Raw genomic sequence first — 23213 nt, forward strand, 5'->3', positions numbered from 1 at the left:
CTTTGTTAGGATGACGTTGGTTCTGTGAAAGCAAAACCAAAAGACACTGAAGACGAACCAGTTAAACCTACACTTCGTAAAAAATCACTAAAAGATAAGGTAAAGATTTTAATTTTAACATACTTAACTTCCTTGGCATTTTATATGCATAAAAACATGAAATAATACAATTATAATATTGTTTAGGAGGACGATACAACTAAAACTGATGACAATGAATCTGTTAAAACAGTTAAAAAAGTTAAAACGGTCACAAAGAAACGCCCTTCACTTAAAGATAAAGAGGTAATACACACAACAATTAACATTACAAATAACATTTTGATACACACATTTGATATAACACACAAGATTTGGAAGTTCGACACGCCCACTAATAAATCTGCACTTTGTCTATGAAATAAAAGTTATTCTTATAACACACACGTCTTTCGCACAGCATTTAATGCAGTTTTTGGACCAGCTAACGAGGATTTTATACAGATTTCCAGGCTACTAAGTTCGGCGGATGTTCACAGCTTCACACTAATTTATTTTTTCCAGCAGCAGATCTATTAAATAGCAGTTATATTAAACAACAAGTTTATTTAATTATTTTTATTGCATGGCCTGTATATAATGCTTCGCTTTGTATAAAGCTTCTTGAATTTAGATTTTCATTTTTCAGCTTATTCTGTTCGTAAGTATTGGTTATCTAATACGTGAACCAATTTCTTCAAATTTAATCACTATTTTCATATCATGAATATATTATCTTGAACTTATAATACAAAAACTACACAAAAGTGCAAAGACCGCAAGGAAGCGGAATGGTTTTCCTATTCATAATTTCTATACTCTGACAACGTTAGTATGTCGGTATGGACCCGTATTTTATTTTTTTCGTATTTTCAATTAAAGATATTGTTAGCGTATACAAACACTATTTGTCTAAAGTATATAAATACAAGTTAAATTAAGCAATCAATTAAATTTGAAGGTTATGGAGGAAGAATTTATCGATGATTATGAGAGACCAGTGCTCGAGAAATATGAAAAAATTACACCTACACCACTTGAGAAAAAGAAGAAGGTACACAAACACCCGCTTGATAATACGCAATACACAGCCCTTAGCTTAGGCCCTAAAATACTGTTATTACATCCACAATTAAAACTAAACCAAATGCTTTATACTCGTAGATATATCCAAATTAATTTTAACTGTATTATAGTTTAACAAGCGTGAATTATAATAATTATTCCTCAAATTGCAATGCTTAATAGTATTATAACTCAGTAAATAGCTATGGATTATATCATTTATCATTTGAAATTTGTCCCTGAACCTATTTTAAATATTAAAAATACTACAGGAAGAAAAAGTACCTGAAGATGTTTCTTCTACAACGGTCCAAAGGCGTCGCTCTGTTAAAGACAAAGATAAGCCTGAGGTAATAACCGTTTAAATAAATATCCTGTTTATTTTAATTTAAATCATGTAATTATTTTAACGTAACAAATATATTTCTATAGCCAATGGATGTTGACGAGACTGTCAGTTTATCTAAGCCGAAAAAATCGGAACCAGAACCTGAAGACGTTTCACTTACACACACAACTCCCGCTGAAACTAAGCCTACGGTTTGTATATTTTTGGCCTACAAACATACATGATTTTTAAAGTAACGTCAATTGAAAATCAAATTAAAATTTCTTAATTTTAATAATAGATGGATGAGGCTGAAGCTAAACTCAAGGTTAAAAAGCCAGAAATCGTTGAGGACAAAACTATTAAACGGCCTAAGGATAAAGAACAAAAGGTACACTTTACAATACTACATAATTATTCTTAAATAGCTCGATACATAATATAATAAATTAAGATATTATGAGTTTTCATTTGCAATAATTCACAGATAGTTACCGACACTTATAAAACAAAGTCAGTTCTACCAATTGAAAGAAGATACTCATTCTTAATCAAGGTACAAAGATAATGAGATAAAAATAATATCGTTGATGTAATGCCACAAAAATAGCACAAGATATTTGTAGCACTTCACGAAAGCTAAATATAGTGTTTTAAAATGCGTAAAGCACCGACTCACTGAATTGTTCGCCAAGTTGTATATACACAGTTTATGTTTATGTTATTCACTTCGAACTATATATCTCACTATTCTATTGTTCTATTACTTTTTCACAAACATCTTTTTCTTAGACTCTTTGGAATGCGTCTATTTGTTCTTGTGTATCTAATATATGTGTATATTTAATGACGGGATCAGGGAGAGGAGACAGAAGATTCCGTCAGCCTCACCAAGCCAAAAACTAAGACAAGCACAACTTCTCCTGAAGATGCCACACTTACTCAAAAGACACCAGCTAAGAAAAAGCTCACGGTAGTATTATTTAATATTTTAAACACCTCAGCTAAAAGTAATGTGAAATTATATTTTATTAACTGTATCTATTCTAAACGTAAAACAGGAGGGTAGCGAAGCTGCTCAACTTAAGGTCAAAAAACCAGCCGTTGCCAAGAAGGCCAGTGATGCTGAGGTAGAAAAGCAAATTATTTACTTCGTAGTTTACTTAGTAGCTGAGTTGATTAAAATATTTGAACAAGAAGCATGTTGTAATACACCGTTTGATGATTTTACACAATCTCACTAACATAGAAACTGCTTAAGTAGAAATAATGCAACATAGAAGTAGTTAGGCTATAATATTGTAGAATCCAATTAAACTGTGTTACTCCCGTAGGAACCACTCACAATACAAGGTGGTAAATTCCAAGTGCCACAACTTAAGAAAACTGTCAAGAAAACACCAGACACACCTAAAAAGGCTACATCCAGTACCAAAGAAACTGACGCTGACGGGGTAAACTCCGTTTACATACAATACATGTACACTTCTGCCTTCTGTGTCTACACATTTATATTTTAAATGTTACTTTATGCACATCTATTTGTAAATACATTTCAACTTACACAATCAATGTTCGTCTTTTTACACACTGAATCGTCGTTTTGTACGCTATTCCTGCAACCGCAAGCTTCCACAGAGCGCGTCTGATATTTTGAAAACATACTGCTGGTCGCATGTCGCTTTTATCTCGCTTTTTCCAGGAAATTATGTGCAAGATGTTATGTGCCCGACTGATTGTTATACCTGCTGCTATGAAGAAGAAAAAGGGATCCAAATTTTGTTTTAATTTTTACTAACATGCTGATTTTTATCTACAGTACGAACTGGACTTCGTTGATGATTACGAGAGACCAGTGCTGGAGAAATATGAAAAGATATCACCAACTCCCATAGTTCGGGAGAAGAAAGAAAAGGAAGTTACACAGGTAATTGATGATCTCTTAATAATTGAAATAATTCGAGTAGACGACAAGAAGAAAAGTAATGTCCATTTTCGGTTGCAAGATTTAGTTGGATCTGCATTCGTCTTTATATAGATTTAATTAACGTTGATTACAATAATATGGCATATTTAATTATTATATTCTCAAGTAATTCTTCTGTATATTCAAAGGCGGTCGCAAAGGTTGCTCACGCAGAGCAGCATCTAGCTGTCCAGGTATATCTATGTGCTTTCCTGAACCATGTATCTAATGAATTTTGGATTACCAATTGTTAACAATCCGGTTTTGGATAAGAAACATCATTATTTACGTTCCCAAGTATTATTTTCGTTCGCAAAACTGTTGGGATCATCAGTCATTTTTGTTTGGGTTTTGATATTTGTGAAATTTTAATATAATCATCGTGGGTTATTCATTATTGTATATTTATCGATCGTTTTGTTTTGAAGTGAAAACTTCTTTAGCGGCGTTGAGCACTTTTTCTGTAATGGGTATAAAATCTTAAACTCGCGCCAGGACACGTGACCTGATCAAAAAAGCGTAAGACGGATGGATATCAAACATGCTCAACGTTAATAATCAAGTTTTCACTTCTGCCGGCACTCCCGGAGTGCAACCCGTCTTTTTTCTAAAATTATTTATGCCAATTTTAGAAAGATTTCAGCATGAACATCATGATTCTATTTGAACTGTATTTGTGTTATTATAAGCCTCATTTATTTATCATTTTTGTCCTGTGTATATAGATCCCATATCGATGTTATAAACCAACTAACAGGTTTTATTGTAAATATTACTATGTGTTTTTATTATCATCTTTTTAGACTGAAAGCAGACGTACTTCAGTGTCGTCAGTACAAAGTGAAGTAAGTTTTAAATAATTTCTTTTATGAAAAGACCTCAAAACCGTTACTTTACTTCAAGTATCATAATTAACCTATTTGAATTGACAAAATTTTCAAAGCGTTAGTTTTGTAACAGCGTTAATTATTTTATTCCTGAATCTCTAGTCTCTTATATATAAAAATGAATCGCAAAATGTGTTGGTAAGCGCATAACTCGAGAACGGCTGAACCGATTTCGATAATTCTTTTTTTATTATATTCCTTGAAGTACGAGGATGGTTCTTATGTAGAGAAAACGTAAACATGTACCACGGGCGAAGCCGGGGCGGACCGCTAGTTATTAATAATTATAGAAATTTATTTAGATACCAGTGGATATGGTTGATAAAATTATCAAAATTATTTAAACTAACAAAAAAGAAATTGTATATAAATTACTAAAAACGAATTATTGGACAAATACATTTTAATGATCGTGTTTTATTTAGGTAACCGAAACAAAGACTGAGAGCAGAAGAAGCTCAATTATAGAAAACAAACAAGTTAAGGTAGGTATACGCAAAATATTTTTATACTACAATAATAAACGTAAAAGAGACAAGATATCAAAATAGAAATGTAATTTATTAAAACAGTTATTTATTTAATTTAACCACTCTAAACTATTTTATATGTTCTTTGTTTATTTTTATCTACTTATTTTTATTGGAACATGAAAAGAATTTCGAGCGCTTAAGTAATTTGATGTGAATTTCACAAGATATTTAAAAATGACCCACGTTTAACAATTTTCTTTTTAAAGGAATATTGATAAATTATATTATTATTATACAGCTTACAAAAGAATCAGCCGAGAGCAGAAAATCTTCAATATCCTCGATATCTGAACAACAACAAGTGTCGAGTTTCAGAAAGGGATCTCTCAAGGTAAGTGATAAAAATAAAGGGAACAGGAAGAGAATAGTTGATTTTATAATAAAGTTGATCATGAAGATAATATTGCTTGGAAAATAAAAGAACTCAAAATTTTGCTTTTATTAAAGTAGTTATACAAATTGAAATTTGTAAATATATTCAGAGATCATAAAAAAATAAGAAGAACATAATAAAACAAATGCAAATGAGTTGGTAGTTAGTTTAACCAAAGCATTTAAAGATTTGACATTAAAAGATTTGAAGGCAAGTTTTGGTTTTGAAACGTGTGAAATAGTTTAAGTAGTTAGGCGTTCAGTTTGATTTTAAGTAGTTACGTTTCCCAAGCTCGTTTTATTTAGAACGATCTAAAATATTTGAGTTGCATTAATCACGAAGCTTTTAAATTCAGTTTTGCTCCCAGAACTGGTTCAAGGTTTTGTAGTATTTTAGATTCCCCTAATGCTTACTATCCCATAACTTGTTTCTAGGCTGGTGTGAAAGAGGCTCAAGTTAATGAATTAGAGAAAGTTAAATTAAAGGTGAGGTATTGTTGCTTGTGTGAGCATGCTTTAATGTACTTAGATGTTCTCAAAATACACCAATACATTACATGTCTATTGTAAATAATACTGACAAAACTGATGTAGGCGTAGGCCATGACATGAAAAACGTTGTTGCAGTTGCAGATATTTTTGAGTTGTGAAGCAGAGGTAAATTTTAAATAGCCTTTGTCTCATAGCCAAAAAATGATCGCAATTCAAATGCGTTGACGTGTCATGGAGCGCCGAGTATCGTCACATCTTTACGTTTCTATGTTGTGTGCTATGTATATTTTCTGCAGCAAGCAAAGTCAATCTTTTTTATGTTTGTCAATAAAATATGTTTTATAAATAGGACACACCTAAAGAATCAAAGGAAGATAATGCGGAGTTTGATAAATATGATAAAACATATCCTTGGCGACCTACGAACACAAATGCACAGGTAAACACACACATTCACATAAACAACACTTTCATAATGCAAATTTACATACATTACATAAAATACATGTTTTACATTAGGACACAAATGAGAAGGCTCATCCAAAGCGTAGTATGAGTTTAGATCAACCTACACCTAAAGACGATCTACAACCTAGACGTAGGCACAGCAAGGTTGAGGTAAATATATTATAAAATATATAAAATACATAATACACTTATACATAACTGAAAATACTTAAAACAATAATCATTAATAACAGGACACAGAGGATGTAACTGAAACTAAAGAGACTGTAGAAATTAGGCGTAAAGTTTCAATAGACAGACCTACAGAACCCACATATCCGTGGCGTCGTCCTAGTCGGGAAAGTCCTATTAAGGATGAAGATGTATGTACACTTTACTTTCACGATAATAATATTCTGATATTAAGCAAATGTGTTATTTTCATATCATTACAACGCATTTATTATTTAAATAAACAATGAAATGGTAATGCCTTCATAAAGTTTACTAAATTTAAATGTAAATTGAGAAATCTGTTCTATAATTTTAGGTAGAACAGGTTAGCAATTCCAAAGTTCAAGACCAAAGTAAAGTCGATAAAGACAAAGATAACAATGATAAACAATCGAAACTTTCTCCGAATACGCCTCGTCCTGGTAAAACAACTGAGGTAAAGAAATATAATATTGAACATACATAATATAATACTAGAGTAAACGTTATTAATGTTTTTTTTTTACATTTAAATTTTATACGTACATGATTATAGGGACCGACACAAAAACACGAAGAAAAAGTTCGACCTGATACAGAAAAACTAAAGGTACACACAACATAACTTTTTTATAAATTTAAACATCGATAGTTAAATTTAATAAATGTTATGTTTATTAGGTATCTGAAGATGTTAAACAAACAGATACAAACACTGATACAACTGCACAGAATACACTTTACCCTTGGAGAAAACCAAAAGAGGTAAATCACACAAAAACCTTTCATATTCTTTCTTTATTACATGCTTGATGTTTTTTAAATTTTGTGGAAATATTAGGTTCCAATCCTGGTCACACCGGATCCAGAATCAAAACCGAATGAGGTGCCATTTTCATGGAATGTTATTCCAGAAATACCTCAGGTATAATTTAAACGTTAAATATAAAATAATTATTCGGTATTATTAAATTTCTTGAACTACAATTAAATATTGAAATTATCAGGCAGAACAAACACCAGAATTGGAAGATAATTACACACCGACATTACTTGAAATAGATCCTGTACCTTGGAGAAGGTCTCGTTCTCCTCAGGTACAATATTTGTAGCATTACACTACTTAAATAAATAAAGAAACGCACCAAATTATATGCACACTACTATGTTTTTAGCACAAGGGCACCAATATTATAACACCACATATACTGCAACATAGACAGGTCTCCTATATTTATAACTCCAACTTGCACATATTTTACTCAAGCACTGATCATGATATCGAAACATGAGCACCATTACACTTTTCCACGAACAGACATGCACAAAGCACATATTTTATCCTCGGACGCACAATATGCACATATTAAACAAAGAATAAGGTGATGAGAAGCAGCATAAATTATACTTTTCATATGAAACATGAAATATAATTAGTATCAATATGTACATTGTACAAGTCTATCACCTTATTCTACTGACACAACTTTATTCACCTCGTATGGTCGCCATTCAAATCAATTGTTTTCTTTAGGCTGATGTAAACAACAAGGAAGAGAGCAAACCATCGTTAGCAATACCACAAGTAGCTATAAGCGGAACTCCTCAAAAGACTGATGAGGTAGAAATTGAACGAGTACAAAATTTATTAGCACAGTGCACTTAATACACGAATTTTATTAAAGCACCAGCACAATTGGCATATTACAAATTAGTAGTAGAAATAAACACAACACCTCTCGTAGAACACTATTGTAGAAATAGATCTTTTAGATTTGTGTCTTGTTTTGCATGTATAAGTAGATCCGTTTTTTTAATTCGTATGTTATTTAACTGTAGACTTACTTTTCTCGCTTTTGCTTGTGTAAATTGGTACGTTACTAATAATGTCAATAATATGTAACATATTTTAAAATTAATGGTGAGTCAAAAAGAAGGAACTTTTTGAATAATAGGTGCAGCAAAGTACCAGTCCAGGGATAACATCGAAGACAACATATGGGATGTGAGAAAATATAAGAATAAACCTTTTTTAAACGGGATATTTTATTAAATTACAGAAAGTGGCAGCCAAAGAAGAAAAGGTTGAAGAAGAAGTGAAAAAGGCAAAGGTAACTTCAGTTAAGAAGAAGGCTGAAGATTTACCCGAAATCGCGGATTATGATCGCCCTGATCTTGAGAAATATGAAAAGATTTCACCGACACCAACAACAAGGGAAAAGCCTGAAAAAGAACCGGTAAAGACAGTTAACATCACGCTAAATATAACATTATAGGTGTATGCTTAAATAAGTTTATATTGACGTTAATGTTTTAATTTAGCCGGCTGAAAAACCGAAAGTGCCTGAAATCAAAGCACCCGAGGAAACTCCAGCTGCACCCAAAATTGAAGTCATTAAGGAAAAATCTCCAAAACCAGAAACGCCAAGAAAACCTTCCTTGTCACCAGCTCCTCCCGCTAGACGGGGTTCTCTCATCCCTCCACCGGAGGAGATGGGTAGACGCCCTTCTCTCATTATCAGCGACGAGGTATGTATATACATTTTGATTACCAACATAATAAAATTGATGATACAACTTTTATTTTAATTACAATACATAGCTCATTTTTATGTCAACAAACACAATGGAGGTAATATGAATTCCTGTAGATAAGATTTCATTGTGCTGTCTAGAGTAGTTTAGAAGAATTACCTGATACTATAAAACTTACGAACCAAGTGATGTAAATGATGCATTTCACCTATCTATTGTCTTAGGAATGTTGGCATATACCGACGCTATTCATGTGGTGCAAATGTATCTTTTCTAATTCACTTTGTTCCTCTGATGATTTTTTGTGATTTTACCAAATATTTTGAGCCCCGTAGACACCCTATTCTGTCAAGCCGAACCCATAACAATAGTGCGTCCAATACACTATTAAAATATATTACACTAATAATAATTTACCTACACAATTATTCCACGTGGAACCTAGCTTTAGTAACGGTTGAGGTTAGTTGATTTATTTGATTTTAGCTTAAAGTCCTCAATTCCTTGCTTCTTAGATTATTCACATAGGCACTGAAAAGGTAGATTGAATTGAATTTAAGTTCGTAAAAAACGTAATTCACAGGAGAATAGAAAACTAAGACCCGGTGAAGTGATCGAAGAGAAGAAGGTAATAGCAAAGCTGCAAAAACTTCGTGAATGCTATTCGTTATACTATTGCCGTGACGAAATCTTAACTATCTCTTAAGAATGCAGGAATGCATTTGCATCGCGGTTCGCAATATTTTATTACGAATACATTTCCTGAATAATTATATGATTTAATCACTTCTACAACTTGCCCTGCATAGTCAAGGTTTATAGTCTCTATTTTCTTATTATGATTATTAAGAACATCATATAATCATTCAGCAAATTCTTCGCTGAATCTTTTTTTCGTACAGGCACAAAACTAAATGCACACTTTTGCGATTCGGAGCACACAAATAAACTGCACAGCTTGTAAGCACGTACGCACACAATAACGGCGACGGGTGGGTCGTGCATCGGCGGATATATGAGATTTAACTGGAGCAAATTGTTTGAATATTCATCACCGAAAGGAAAACTAACCACAAAATTAACAAATCGATGATGGCAAAATAATAAACTATAACTTTCGCACCGCTAGTGAAGTCTCTGCACATAATAACGTCGATAGGGCTCGTAGGGACCGTCACTCAGGTTCGGCGACAGAGGTTAGATAGGCAAATTTGATTGGCAGGATTATTATCAGTATTTTTTAACAACAGGTCACGAAATTACGTCCAGGCGAAGTTTTAGACGAGAGAAAGGTGAGATCGCTTGGGTCTGGTCTGGTTTAGGTGGACGCTGCTCGCTTTGCAAAGCATTTTGTCAAGTTTTATTTTCTCTCTGTTTTTACTATGGACATTTTAATTTTTCAACAACTGTTTTTTGCACATTGAATTTTTGTGAACACTGTGGCACTGAAACAGTATTTTATTCACAAAACACAGTTCACAAGTCACAACTTACACAGTCCTTTAACATAATCTATAGTGGACAGATGAACTCCACATTCTATATTTAGTGTCCATACCCTAGAATGTTTTAGTTCCTTTAGATATCTGTCCTATTTTATTTTAGACATATAGTCCTATAGAAGCCGCTTAGCCATCTGCGAAAAATGTTGTAAATCATTTTTCAAGCGATGTAGTGACAATTTCTGCCATAGGAGAACTAGCATCACATTTGAATTATAACGAGAATGTGAATAATTAGTACCTCTATGTTCTCTTATGGGATTAGCTTCTTAGAAGTAGAATGGCTGTAGATATTTAATTAATGATATCTAACGCTCTTATATTTTCTACTAATATTCTAAAACCTTTAAACCCCTAAACGCAAAAAGAACTGCACCTGTAAACCTATCTAACTCACAAAACTACAATTTACTCACACAATGTGGAAAACAAGTTGCACGAACACATAACGCTGACACATCATCAGGACGTTAAGGCATCACAATGAAAATAGAGATTGACAGCACACTCATGTACATCTATGCACAATATTAACTGAATGTCTAACTGAAATAATTATTTTTTTCCAAAAAAGAAACGCGGCAGGCCGGGCGAAATCGCGGAAGAGGTATAGATTGAGTGAAAATATATGTTTAGATATATGTCATAGAAAGAATAGAATCGTGGCTAACATAGTTTTGCCAAGTGATTAATTATTATATGTATTTCGTGTAATTTGAACCAAAGAAACCAGTAATAAGGCGAATACCGAAAAACGTTTTATTATTGGTTTGAGTCGAAATCGGAAAAGTAGATAATACACACTAGAGTAGATTGAATATTAATAGTGCAATTAACATCTTGTCGTTCTAACAGTTTTACCAACATCATGAACACGTCGTAACACTAATTTCGTATATAAATCGCATGAGAAACGCTACAGCATTGATGTAACAAAAAATTTGCGATGCAGGTGTTGCAAATAAACACTCGTGAATTTATTGTTAAAGAAATGACACCCGAAGCCCACGCTAACCTAAATATTTAAGAATTAATGCTTCTCGCTTCAGAATGTTATCTATTAATTATATATTTTAAATTATTAGCCTTTATTACTCTGCTTTCTTTATTGATGTTCAATTTGATTATTGTTAACTAATATATTTGCTTCGCCTATTCTTGAAGAATACCACAAAACACTTAGCACTTAAATTTTAAAAGCCTTGAAGAAAAAAATTAAATGTCTTATTACAACTGAGGAGAAGATTGAAATAAGAAATGATCTGATTCATTTTAACGATGCCAAAAAATGCCGTGTATAACAGCTAAAATCGAGTAAGTTTTAACTAAAAATGCTGAACGCGATGAAATCACAGTCTATGATGTTCTGCATAGTCGCCAAGAAACATTCGCGACACGAACTTCAAACACACGCTTTAATAGCCGAAAACTTGCCAATGCCCATGAATTATTGCTTCTATCGTGTATTGTAAAGACGATATATGTCTTACAAAATCAGCTGCCATATTGCATTATTGATCTGACTAATAAAAAGTATTTGTTATAAAAGCAGGTGTAGTTCGCGATTGATACGACAAAACAAATTCAGATGTAGTAACGTTTGTCAGTAATCTTGCTAATCTAAATATAGTCAACGATCAAGTTATCTATATCAACATTCTGTTTCCAATTAGAAAAATCGATAATAATAGATTAAAATCGAATTCCGAAATAGAAATCAGATAGCTTACGTTAATAGATTTAAAAGAGCAATAAGTACCGTGTACGTTTCTAGACAAGGCTATATTTAAAAACAAGGACAGATACCAAAATAGACAAGAACAAATATAAATCTGATTGACAGATATATAAGTATGGATAGACATACCTTATGAGATGCGCGTGGGCCGGCCGCCTGCGGTGTGAGCTGCAACAATACTGGTATCTGAAGAACTTTTGGCATTGATGTTGATTCAGCATTCAGATTTCGGCGCCTAGGCATCAGTTGCTATACTGACAGGTTTCATCTGGGAAGAAAGAATTCCAATCTTCACTATGCGTCTCTCGAACATGAATTATTTGTAGCCATTTAATTTCGATCAATTATTCTATTGAGATAGGAAATTATGATACCAAGTTACTTAGTAAAAGCAGAACAAAGTTATTTACTTATTTTATATCCAGAGGTTAGAAATTAGAATGTCGATTGTATGTAAGGACAACTATTGGAAACTTTTAAGTAAAAAATAGCGAATGCGACAATAAAATAATTTATAAACGTATCTAAAACAGTACAGAAGATGTGTATACGAAATACATTATACTTGTATAGAGCAAAAATGCAGAACTTTCGCTTAGCTATGCCTATGATACGTCATAGAAAACATTGACACAATTGGATGTGTATGAAAGATTGACTGACAATGTCGTCCGCAGCTTTTATCGGCCGAGACATTGAGCTGGATTTAGACAATGCAAAGTTCAGCTTTTGGCCTATCCAATCTGTAACTATTTACACACGACTCATGAAATTCAAAGCAAATTGTGGTAGATACGTTAAAAAGCAAAGCAGGCATCGGAAATCGATCGACTGACGACATCAACACGCGAAATAAAACATCGTCCAAGTACACACATGGATACCTCACCTTAATCTGATAATTAATTGAATTGGTCTGCTGATTTGTGCTGTGCACAAATAGACACCCGCACTCCCCGCGCCCCACCCTCCCAATTTCGAGGCGACTCTGCCCGCGCGACCCCTTCAGTCTTTTGACATTCGCGCCAATTTTTAGATGGAACGACATTAATCGAACTGCCCATAACGAATCTTTTATTTTTGTTATTTTTTTTAAAGATAGGGTATACACTTAGTATTTTAAAGCATTTAAGTATCTAAAAATGTGTGAGTTTACGCACAACGTATCGAAAAACGAAGCGGTATGTTATCAAGTCAAATAAAATAATAAAATCGTTGAAATGGCAAAGTGACTGTGGTTCATGTGGATATACTGTTCGTGTTTAAGTTGTTTTGTGGTATTTTAATTGTTATGTCTATGCACAATGGCAGCAGTTATAAAAAAATCTACTAAATCTATATCTAGTACCTCTACTAAAACTATAAGTAGTACATCTACTGGCACTAAAACTGTTACCTCTTCCACTGGTACGAGTATAAGTACTAGTAGATTATCGGTAACTGCTATTGACTTTCAACTTGACGTGGTAAGTACTTAGGATTAAGTTTTTTATTTATTTGTCTTTTACAAGATTACACTATTCAAAATAAATTCAATAAAGTTTAATAAGTCATCGATGTATGCCTATAAATATTTATAAATCATTATTTTACATTAGTGTATTGCATTCCAAAAAATACAGGGTATTTAAATATAATAAAATTCAGGGTAATTTTTTTTAAGATTCTATATACCTACCTATTTTGTTTATAATTTTACGTATTTACAAATTAACATTTTTTTTCAAAGATATTAAATAAGTATTGCTCTATATTTATTTTAAGTTCATGTTGAAAATATTTTTAATTGAAAAAAAAAATGTTACTTAAGTAACTTTTTTATCTTGAAATTAGAAAGAACCAAATCTATTTCTACATAATTTTTAAATTAATTGATTCCTGTTGACGTCACTAATAATTCCTATAATAATTTTTGGTGCAATGCCCAGCAATGAGCAACAAACATAATGTTCTCGTAATTTAACATTTCTTGCACCTGAGATTTGTATTCGATTTAAAATAAAACAAAATATGACGCGATCAAACAATTTATGATTGCCACATCAACACTTGTGGTACATTTGTCAAGAAGATCAGATCTTCAGGAGTCATTTGGCTAATTACTATTATGATCCAAAGCAGCATTTTCATAACACAACAAATGCATTTTGTGTTTGCTCGATGTTTTTTACAATCTATATTTATTCCCTGTTGAATTGTTTATACTTCGATGACTTATTATTAACTATTGATCGACACATCGATCTCGTTGTCAACAATCCAACTTTTTATAGTTGTGTATTCCAATTATATTTTTATAGATGTTTATATTTAAAAATGATTGCATATCTTTCTATTGAATCATTGCTGTGATATTTTTAGTTTATAATTTTGCATTTAATAATTATACATATAATTCATCTAAAATCATTTAATGTGATATTAATGTCGATTTCATGTGATTAACTTTGAACTTGTTTGCGTGCTCACAAACTCATTTCTAAATGATGATATAGCGAAGGAAATCTGGCGATGCGAGAAGACCATCGATCCAGGATTTGGAGGACTTGATCAATAAGCCTTCCGTACCATTGAAACCACATGGTGATGATGGACCACCGTCCATTGTTGACGTACAAGAGAACTACACTGCCGTTGAAGGTATGACTATAATATTTACTTCCGATAAAATAGCAATATTGATTCATACTATTATAATAAAACATAGACATAAACTATTATAATAAAGAATAGAATTTGAAATGTGATATAATAACAGTTTTTTTAATAATGCAAAAACACAATCCACTTCTGTAATCTAGAGAAAGATTTATGATTTTTAATATTTTGTATTCTGCGATTTATTTTAAAATAATTATGTGATTTAATTGTCGCCTCTTTTAATGTTATATTTCATTTCAATATACTTCGAGCTGAATCTTATACATTTGTAATACGTAATCCCTCCCGCCATGAAACATAAATGTTTACGATGGAGATAAATGTTCAGTATAAATTTCTTCTACTCTATCAAACGTTCAACTACTAGTTAAGTAGATACAAATGTATTGCAATTAATATCAACGTTCACAAGTTAATTATTTATAGACTCATCTAATTTATATACAGGTAAGCGTAAGCGGTAACACAGCTGTGCCAAATTCCAAGTCGATAACAGAATAATAACTGAAATAAACAACCGTGAATGATAAACTTGTACAATTAAAAGTTCCTTATTCTGTGTCCAGCTGAATTTATGTAACGCTGGTTTAAATTCATTTTGAATCAATATCAAATAAATGAAGGAACTTTATTAACTAATGGCACAAAGTTTAATGTTTATCGTAATCAAAGGGAAATAAATGTAATAGTAAATCGAACTAAAGAACACGACATTAAAGTCAAACTTGTTATTCTTATCCCTGATAATTTCGTACCAGATCAAACTGGATACATCACGGTTCAAGTGGAAGGTAACCCAGCGCCGACGTTCAAATTCTACAAGGGAGTCACAGAAATCATTGAAGGTGGTCGCTTCAAGTTCATCACTGATGGCGAGACTGGTCTCATCACGCTGTGCATGCGAAAAGTCAAGCCCAATGATGAGGGAATGTATAAAGTCGTCATCAGCAATATCCATGGCGAGGACTCGGCGGAAACACAACTTTATGTGTCCGGTAAGTAAGAGGATTTGATATAAGAAATAATGAATTTGATATTTTTGGTTTTATGGCATTTCTATTCTTTATAAATTTATATAAGAAATGATGCTAAGAAACAAAAGAAAACTAAAGTAATAGAAGAGCTATTTAACCATCTTGAAAAAATTGTGATTCATATATTTTTATTGCAATAATTGGAAAATAAAAATGAGTTCTTGTTCCTATATTCTTATAATAGATGCCAGTGGTATGGACTTCCGTGCCATGTTAAAGAAGCGAAAGTACAAAAAATGGGGAGAGCCAAAAGAAGACCCCAACTGGGGTGACTTGAAGGAAGTCGAGAAACCTCTGCCCGCATTAAAGAAGGTTGAAAAGGTAAGGTTAATTTATCTGTTAACACTAATTTAAATAAATGTATGTTATTGAATACTGAAGATGGTGATATAAATGCCATTTAAATTGAAATTAAATCTTCTTAAATAAAATAAACTATAGATGACGTTGAAATGTTTTTATACAATTTAACGAAGGTATCATATCGCAAACGTTGTAACGCAACAAATTTTGTAATTCACATTTGATTAAAAATATTCCAACGTCATACTATTATAAATATATCAACATAAAAGGACAGCTCCATCAGGCTCTATCGATGAAATACACAAAACACCTTTGAAATATGCCAGTAGGTTCTCATTTTTCGCCAGCATAACATGAGTTAGTACAAAATCGAGAAATTTAGCAGAGATTACACAAGAAGATTGCAACAAACTTTACAATACTACCGCAACTTGTAAAACTTTTATTTCAATCAAAAGATTACACATTTTATGTCATTCAGTATATTTTACATGATTATACTATCAATGAACACCGCATGCATCATTGTATTTGGTCCCTAGGGATTAGAAACTGGATATTTTGAAGATGAAGGGAATATAGTGGTCATATCAGAAGGTCGCGAGATGCTTAGATTCCCGGCTGCACGCAGAAACTCCTCAAACTGGTCCTGGTTTAAGGTCATCAGTTTTACCAAATACTACATCATTCACATCACCTTGTATTATTCTAAGAATTCTCACAAATGGTAACGAAATACCAAGTGCAGATTCTTGTTTGGACACACTATCTATAGCTTAATATTGAATACTCCTTGCTGAAAAATTCTTCCGAGTGTTTGACAAATCTTGTCACAGTGGCGTCTTATTGTTTATGTCCTAATCTTTGTGATTGTGTTGAATGCATTATCTTCGAAACATTATGATGGCTGGTTGGCTACTACGAAAGATATCCCACTTGTTTCAAGTTAGTATGATAGTTAGCACACTTGACTAGGTCAGCCGAAAATCTCTTTCAAAGTCGATACTGAACATTCGAATTCGAACATTGTTGTGGTAAGACTGAAACATGGCTTTTATTAATGTAGCTTACACCATCAAGCGCACCCTGTTTGTGAATAGGTAGTTTACATGGCATATATCAATAACATTTCATATGAATTCTAGGGTATATATCAAATTCGGAGACGTATGTCTCTACCTGAAATAATACCCGATTGGCCTGCTTTGATGGAGGCTGTCAAAACAAAGGTTCGATAAAAAGGAAGTTTAAAAGGAAAGCTAAAAATATAAGAATTTCTGTTCTGTTAAATCTAACTAGAATAAACGACACAATATCTTCTTTATAAGGTAGTCTAAATCTGTTCATATTATAATACCCAGTATAAGATTTACCACTTTAAAGGTTTAATAGAGCAGATTTTCTTTTATAAATAATGGAATGATAAAACACTGAATTAAACAGAAATAACTAAACATGTCTTCTGAACCTATTGGTATCAACTTCAATCATAATCAATAAGTAAATCAATAAGTATATCCATATCCATTTTATTAGAGGATTTTTCTTGCCACTCCTGTTACTTATATATTATTTGAATCCAAATTTGATACCAGTACATTCAGAAAGATTTAAACAAAAATTTATAAACATGATTTTTAAATAACTCGCACAAGGTTTTTCTATCACCACTTCACTTTTATCTTTAACGTTTCCAGGATTGAGTGGAATGAATGTGATAATCATTCTCACTTCTTCGTTTTACTTTCGACAATCTCTTGCAGGTTTCTGTGACGTCAGTTTGAGGAGCTTTTGTCACGTCATTCTCAAAAATTATATCTGTTTCATTTGTATCATTAATAATAATGTTATCTGGTGCATTCGGTGTATGCAGATTTTGGAATTTTATAATTTCAAATTTCTCTATATTAAATTCAAACTAGCACTATATTTTTTTTTAATTATTACTACACTACGGTCAGCGAGCATACTCACATAATACACACGATTGCGTAGAGGATTGCTAAAGCAATTTAATAACTCATACAATCGAGCTTGAGAACTTTGAGCGTAGGTTCAGTAAGGTTTTGTGAATATGTTGTAGAGATCCTCTCTTAGAAGACAGTCCCTAGCGGAACTGATCCCGGACTGGCCGGTGCTGCAATCGCACAAACGAAACGAGGTTTGACACCGCGTTTACCGTCGTTAGATGACACATGCATCCTGAATTGTACCACTTAATGCAAAATCGCACAGAAATATGTATCACTTTTATATCTCAAATTGGACATGCCCGGCAAGATTATAAATTAACGTCTTGCACTGATATCTAATAATTTACCTCTGAATACCAATTAATTATATTGGAAATAGAATGAATGATAGTTTGAGGCCAGTGTACGCGTCATCTTCTTGGACTTGAGTTAATATTAGTCGATACAATTACATTAACCTTTTAATTAGCACTTAATATAAAACAATTTTGCTCATCTTTTATATGATATCCTTCCAAGATTTTAACGGTAATGCCATTGCTTTATACACATTTTAAGTATCAGTGCAAATCTAATATTTCCGGGCGGTCCAACGCGACAACTATGTACCTATCACCTAGTTCGATGTAAAGTTAGCACAACTGTTTCAACCCTCTTCTGTTTATTTTCTCAACAAGCAGTTCTTTCGCACCTTCAACATCTTATATAGCAGCACTTCGCACCAGGTATTGCACAGTGACATCTAAATGTTTTAGGATATCTGTGGCTATCTCAAAAACATTAAATCTTAAGTTATTTCACAACTTTTACTGTAATTCACTATAATGATTTAACTTTTTGAGCTGGCACAGTTTACACTGTAAGTCAAGTGGATCAGTCTTCTGATTTTTCCACTAACGCACCTTTCTTCAAAGTTAAAATAATTCCAATTTCTGTACAGTCGCATGGAGTTTGAATTGATGAGTGACGATGAAAGGTTGGCTAATGAATCTAACGCCTCGGTTATCTCATCAAATCAATGTTTCAATTTACTTTACTTGCATTGGATTTATTGTGACACATTTCATGAGTGATCTTTTACAGCAAACAAGAAACGGGTTATTGGTGGTCAGCACCTAGCTTTTGTCTGAAGAGCACCTTTGTGTATCTGCACAACAGATATTTATTAAAAATTGGTTACTTTTATTGTTCACCATGTGTTTCAGAAACAAGAGTCTTTCTTGAAGCCTCTTGTAGATCAAAATGCAAAGGAAGGCAAGGATAAAAAGGTGACATTCGAAGCAATCTTCTCGAAACCCAACTCTAAACCAAAATGGTTCTTCCGTAAGGATGTAAGTAAAATCTCTAAAACACAAAATGAAACTACATAATCGAGCTTTATTTATATTAAAAAATATGTATACTTTATAGGAACTGTTCCCGGGATCGAAATACAAGATGACGAACGAGCAAGATTCGTACAAATTGATCATCTTCAACCCGAAGGTGGAAGATACCGGCAAAATCACAATAGAAATTGGCGGTGTATCTTGCACAGCTTTCTTACAAGTTGAAGAACCTGATCCGACTTACAACTTCACCAAACACCTGAAGAAGAAACTCACTGGATTCACGAGACACGAAGTGGTCCTGGAGTGCGCTGTCTCCAACAGCCTGGCTATAGTTTCCTGGTGGAAGGAAGAAGAGAAGTTAGAAGACAACGACGATGTCTCGATATCGAAGGATTTGTCTGGTGTTTGCAAGTTGATCATCAAGAAAGCAAAATTGGAAGATGCTGGCAAATACTCCTGTAGAATTGAGAAACAGACGGATAAAACTGAGTGTGATCTTAAGATTGTAGGTTAGTATTGAGCAACACATGTATTATTATAAAACGAGTCATCATTTGTTCGTGATTGAAAAAAGTCTTGTAAGGACGTGTTCCTATAACGTACGTAGTATCTGTTATCTGTAGAAGAATATCGAACCTGTACATGTTTTATGAAAAGAAGAAAACGCATCATTGACTTAATTTGATTCAATTCTAATGTCCTTACTTTATTTGCAGAATACGAATACAAGTTCACAAAGGTCCTTAAATCGCAACAAGCTATTGAAAAGGACACAATTACTCTACTTTGTGAACTGGACGATGCCGCTGGTGACGTGAAATGGTAAAGCCAATTAATTATTTTTTATACAATTTAAATTATTAAAGAAACAAATAATAATTAATAATTTTTTTACATGCCGATAAATATTAAAATATACCTCATCATTCGTTCTCTGGTCCCAATTCTATTTATAAATTGGTATTCAATTGAATTAAGTTAACATGATAATTTTCACTACAATCAGGTACAAAAACGACCAACCGCTGAAGGCAGACAAGCGTATTTCCATAGTGAAGGAAGGTCGCAAACGCAAGGTTGTGATCAAGGATGCCAAAGTTACGGATGCTGGCAACTTCAAGTGTTGCAGTAACGCAGATGAAACAACTTGCGAGCTTATTGTCAATTGTAAGTTCATTTTATTATTCAAATTTGTTAAGCAGATAAAGTTTAAAGTAACTATGCCATATAGCCTGGAAAAACGCAACAAAAACTTCAGAACTGGCCGTAAAATATGCGTGAAATTTTAAATGGAAATTTTTGAAGTTAAAACTTCTTTAGCGGCGTTGAGCACTTTTTCCGTAATGGGTATAAAATCTTAAACTCGCGTCAGGACACGTGACCCGATCGAAAAAGCGTATGACGGATACCATTCCAAAATATCAAACATGCTCAACGTTAATAATCAAGTTTTCACTTCTGCCGGCACTCCCGGAGTGCAACCCTTTTTTTGTATGCAACAGTTGTTTTCGTATAGGAATGGTTTTTAACTATAAACTTGGGGGAATAACGTAATTATATTTCATAGTATTGCAATTATCGTTACGCTTTATGACGCAAAGTAACTATCAATCATTTAACTAATTAATTCAAGGAAGGGATGGGCTATTGTTTTAAACAATTGGACCTAGACTCCGTAGTGGTATAGATTTCAATTTGTAGACAATAGACTGGAATTTATTTCAGATTATGTTCTAGTAAGTGTTTAGTGTTAGACGCTTCTAGACCATATTAAATAAATATAGCAGAAACTGAATTGAGTAAATAACATACACGATTTGCTAATACTAATTATCACTTTTTTAATTCGTTATAATCTTCTTTGAAACAAAATTTTAAAGCTTTGATGATATTATTATGTTTTAAATTTCAACAGACTCTAATCGCTTCAATAAGAAGTTGAAGGATACTGAAGCAATTGAAAGGGAGAAGATCGTACTGGAAGTGGAACTGCAGGACCAGACCGCGGAAGCCGTCTGGTCTTTCAATGGAGTACCTATTGTTCCTAATGACAGGTATTTTGTCATGTTTATTATATTTTATTTTATTTCATTGTTATATGTCTACCTTATTTAATAATATTATGTTTATAAATATAAAATAAAGAAAACGTATCTGATGTAAGCTGGTGAAAGATGTGATGTGATGAACGTAAACTTTATATTAAAAAGTTTTATCATAATAATTAGTCAAATGTAAAAAAATATTACGCAAGCTGCATGCTACTTAATCGAATAGTTGAATAAATGATATAACTTACAATATTTTATCATATAAGGATTGAGATCAAGAATCTGGGCGGTGGTAAACACCAGCTGATCTTCAACAAGTTAGAAATGGAGGACGATGGTGAAATTGTCTGCGAGTCAGGAAAACTTACCTCTTCTTGTAAGTTGACTGTGAAGAAGGGAGAGTCGAAGCCAATGATCGAGTGTCCCGACGAATTCCACGGCACGGCAGGCAGTCCTTTCGTCATTGAGGTGCCATATAAAAGTAAGCAAACAATATCGTTAATAAACCTAGAATATACTAAACGTCAATTGCAATAAAGTTCAAATTTGAATGCAAAATTAAAATTTGCCATCCTTTCCAGTTTCTGGTAACCGTCAAACACAAATCGAAGCCAAACTTATCAAGGATGGCAAGATTTTGCCGAACAAAGAAGTCGAAGCCGTGGTTGAGCAAGAGAAGGTCTTGTTCAAGATCAAGAAGCCAGTCAGGGAAGCTTCTGGAAAATACCAGATCAGACTATCAAACGCCCAGGGCGAAGACAGCAAGGATGTATCGATTATCATGCAGAGCGCGCCAACAGCGCCGCAGAACGTGGAAGTTACAGAAATCTTCCAGACATCTTGCGTTGTTACATGGAAAGCACCTCAAGATGATGGTGGTGCTCCAATCATCAAATACATTATTGAAAGACAGGTAAATAATAATAAGAATTTAATAGACAGTGAGTACACTGCATTTTTCTGGAAACTGATTATTAAATAAATATTCCTATTTCAGGACTTGTCACTCAAAGCAGCATGGGACCAAGTGGCCGATGTTGCACATAGTGAACCAACCAAGTACAAGGTCGAGGATCTCATTCCAAAGAAAACTTACAAGTTCAGAATCCGTGCCGTTAACAAGATCGGCGCTAGTGAGCCTGGTATCTTTGGCAAACCTGTATTGGCTAAAGATCCTTGGGGTAAGTTTTTCATTTCGTACTATTATCCTTATACTGATAATAAGCACCAAAGTAAAAAAATAAAATGGAACATATTGTATAAATTCAACTAAATTCACATTTTCTGTTTAAAGTAACAGAAATTATATTTCTTCTGTTTACTCATTGTTTCAGTTATTTCGATGATTTTACCAAATATGAATACAAAGCTTATTTCATGATTAAAAAAACAATAACATCATATTTTTCCATTTAGATGAGCCATCAAAACCAAAGGGCATCGAGCTCACTGACTGGGACAAAGATCACGCGGATCTTAAATGGGAGAAACCAGATAACGATGGTGGTGCTCCCATCACTGGCTATCAAATAGAATACAAGGTATGATTTAAATTTGCTATGATTTATGGAAAGCTCCATACCACATTACATTTGAAAATGTAAAATTATTTAACATGATCTTGTCTATTGAGATCGATTAATAAATTATTATAATTTGTATTGTTATTTAATAGAACTGTATTTAAGAAAATAGATAGTCACTGTATACGTTCATTTCATGCATTTATTAACAAAATACATAAATGTAATAGAATTAATA

At 33.0% G+C, this 23213-nt stretch overlaps 1 protein-coding gene across 1 annotated transcript in view; it reads left to right on the forward strand.

Moving 5' to 3' along the window:
- The window catches only part of bt (projectin protein bent), a 152059-nt gene that overhangs the window by 19914 nt on the left and 108932 nt on the right, over nucleotides 1-23213 (forward strand). Inside the window, exons 28-69 of the mRNA XM_090115688.1 lie at nucleotides 10-99; nucleotides 187-285; nucleotides 980-1072; nucleotides 1356-1433; nucleotides 1516-1623; nucleotides 1713-1802; nucleotides 2271-2384; nucleotides 2473-2541; nucleotides 2746-2865; nucleotides 3231-3338; nucleotides 3539-3571; nucleotides 4181-4222; nucleotides 4690-4749; nucleotides 5036-5128; nucleotides 5605-5655; nucleotides 6011-6100; nucleotides 6181-6279; nucleotides 6363-6491; nucleotides 6659-6778; nucleotides 6878-6931; nucleotides 7003-7086; nucleotides 7163-7246; nucleotides 7329-7418; nucleotides 7856-7942; nucleotides 8382-8558; nucleotides 8644-8850; nucleotides 9440-9484; nucleotides 10107-10148; nucleotides 10933-10965; nucleotides 14592-14736; nucleotides 15516-15752; nucleotides 15976-16112; nucleotides 18181-18258; nucleotides 19276-19401; nucleotides 19481-19910; nucleotides 20118-20223; nucleotides 20408-20568; nucleotides 21317-21455; nucleotides 21719-21933; nucleotides 22034-22365; nucleotides 22450-22633; nucleotides 22869-22993. Coding sequence (XP_089971814.1) covers nucleotides 10-99; nucleotides 187-285; nucleotides 980-1072; nucleotides 1356-1433; nucleotides 1516-1623; nucleotides 1713-1802; nucleotides 2271-2384; nucleotides 2473-2541; nucleotides 2746-2865; nucleotides 3231-3338; nucleotides 3539-3571; nucleotides 4181-4222; nucleotides 4690-4749; nucleotides 5036-5128; nucleotides 5605-5655; nucleotides 6011-6100; nucleotides 6181-6279; nucleotides 6363-6491; nucleotides 6659-6778; nucleotides 6878-6931; nucleotides 7003-7086; nucleotides 7163-7246; nucleotides 7329-7418; nucleotides 7856-7942; nucleotides 8382-8558; nucleotides 8644-8850; nucleotides 9440-9484; nucleotides 10107-10148; nucleotides 10933-10965; nucleotides 14592-14736; nucleotides 15516-15752; nucleotides 15976-16112; nucleotides 18181-18258; nucleotides 19276-19401; nucleotides 19481-19910; nucleotides 20118-20223; nucleotides 20408-20568; nucleotides 21317-21455; nucleotides 21719-21933; nucleotides 22034-22365; nucleotides 22450-22633; nucleotides 22869-22993 — 5004 coding nt within the window. The remainder of the gene's footprint in view (nucleotides 1-9; nucleotides 100-186; nucleotides 286-979; nucleotides 1073-1355; nucleotides 1434-1515; nucleotides 1624-1712; nucleotides 1803-2270; nucleotides 2385-2472; nucleotides 2542-2745; nucleotides 2866-3230; nucleotides 3339-3538; nucleotides 3572-4180; nucleotides 4223-4689; nucleotides 4750-5035; nucleotides 5129-5604; nucleotides 5656-6010; nucleotides 6101-6180; nucleotides 6280-6362; nucleotides 6492-6658; nucleotides 6779-6877; nucleotides 6932-7002; nucleotides 7087-7162; nucleotides 7247-7328; nucleotides 7419-7855; nucleotides 7943-8381; nucleotides 8559-8643; nucleotides 8851-9439; nucleotides 9485-10106; nucleotides 10149-10932; nucleotides 10966-14591; nucleotides 14737-15515; nucleotides 15753-15975; nucleotides 16113-18180; nucleotides 18259-19275; nucleotides 19402-19480; nucleotides 19911-20117; nucleotides 20224-20407; nucleotides 20569-21316; nucleotides 21456-21718; nucleotides 21934-22033; nucleotides 22366-22449; nucleotides 22634-22868; nucleotides 22994-23213) is intronic.

Source organism: Colias eurytheme, chromosome 24 (assembly GCF_061535395.1).
Source record: "Colias eurytheme isolate Ceu_HAF_F1 chromosome 24, ilColEury1 Martin Lab GWU primary, whole genome shotgun sequence".
NCBI lineage: Eukaryota > Metazoa > Arthropoda > Insecta > Lepidoptera > Pieridae > Colias > Colias eurytheme.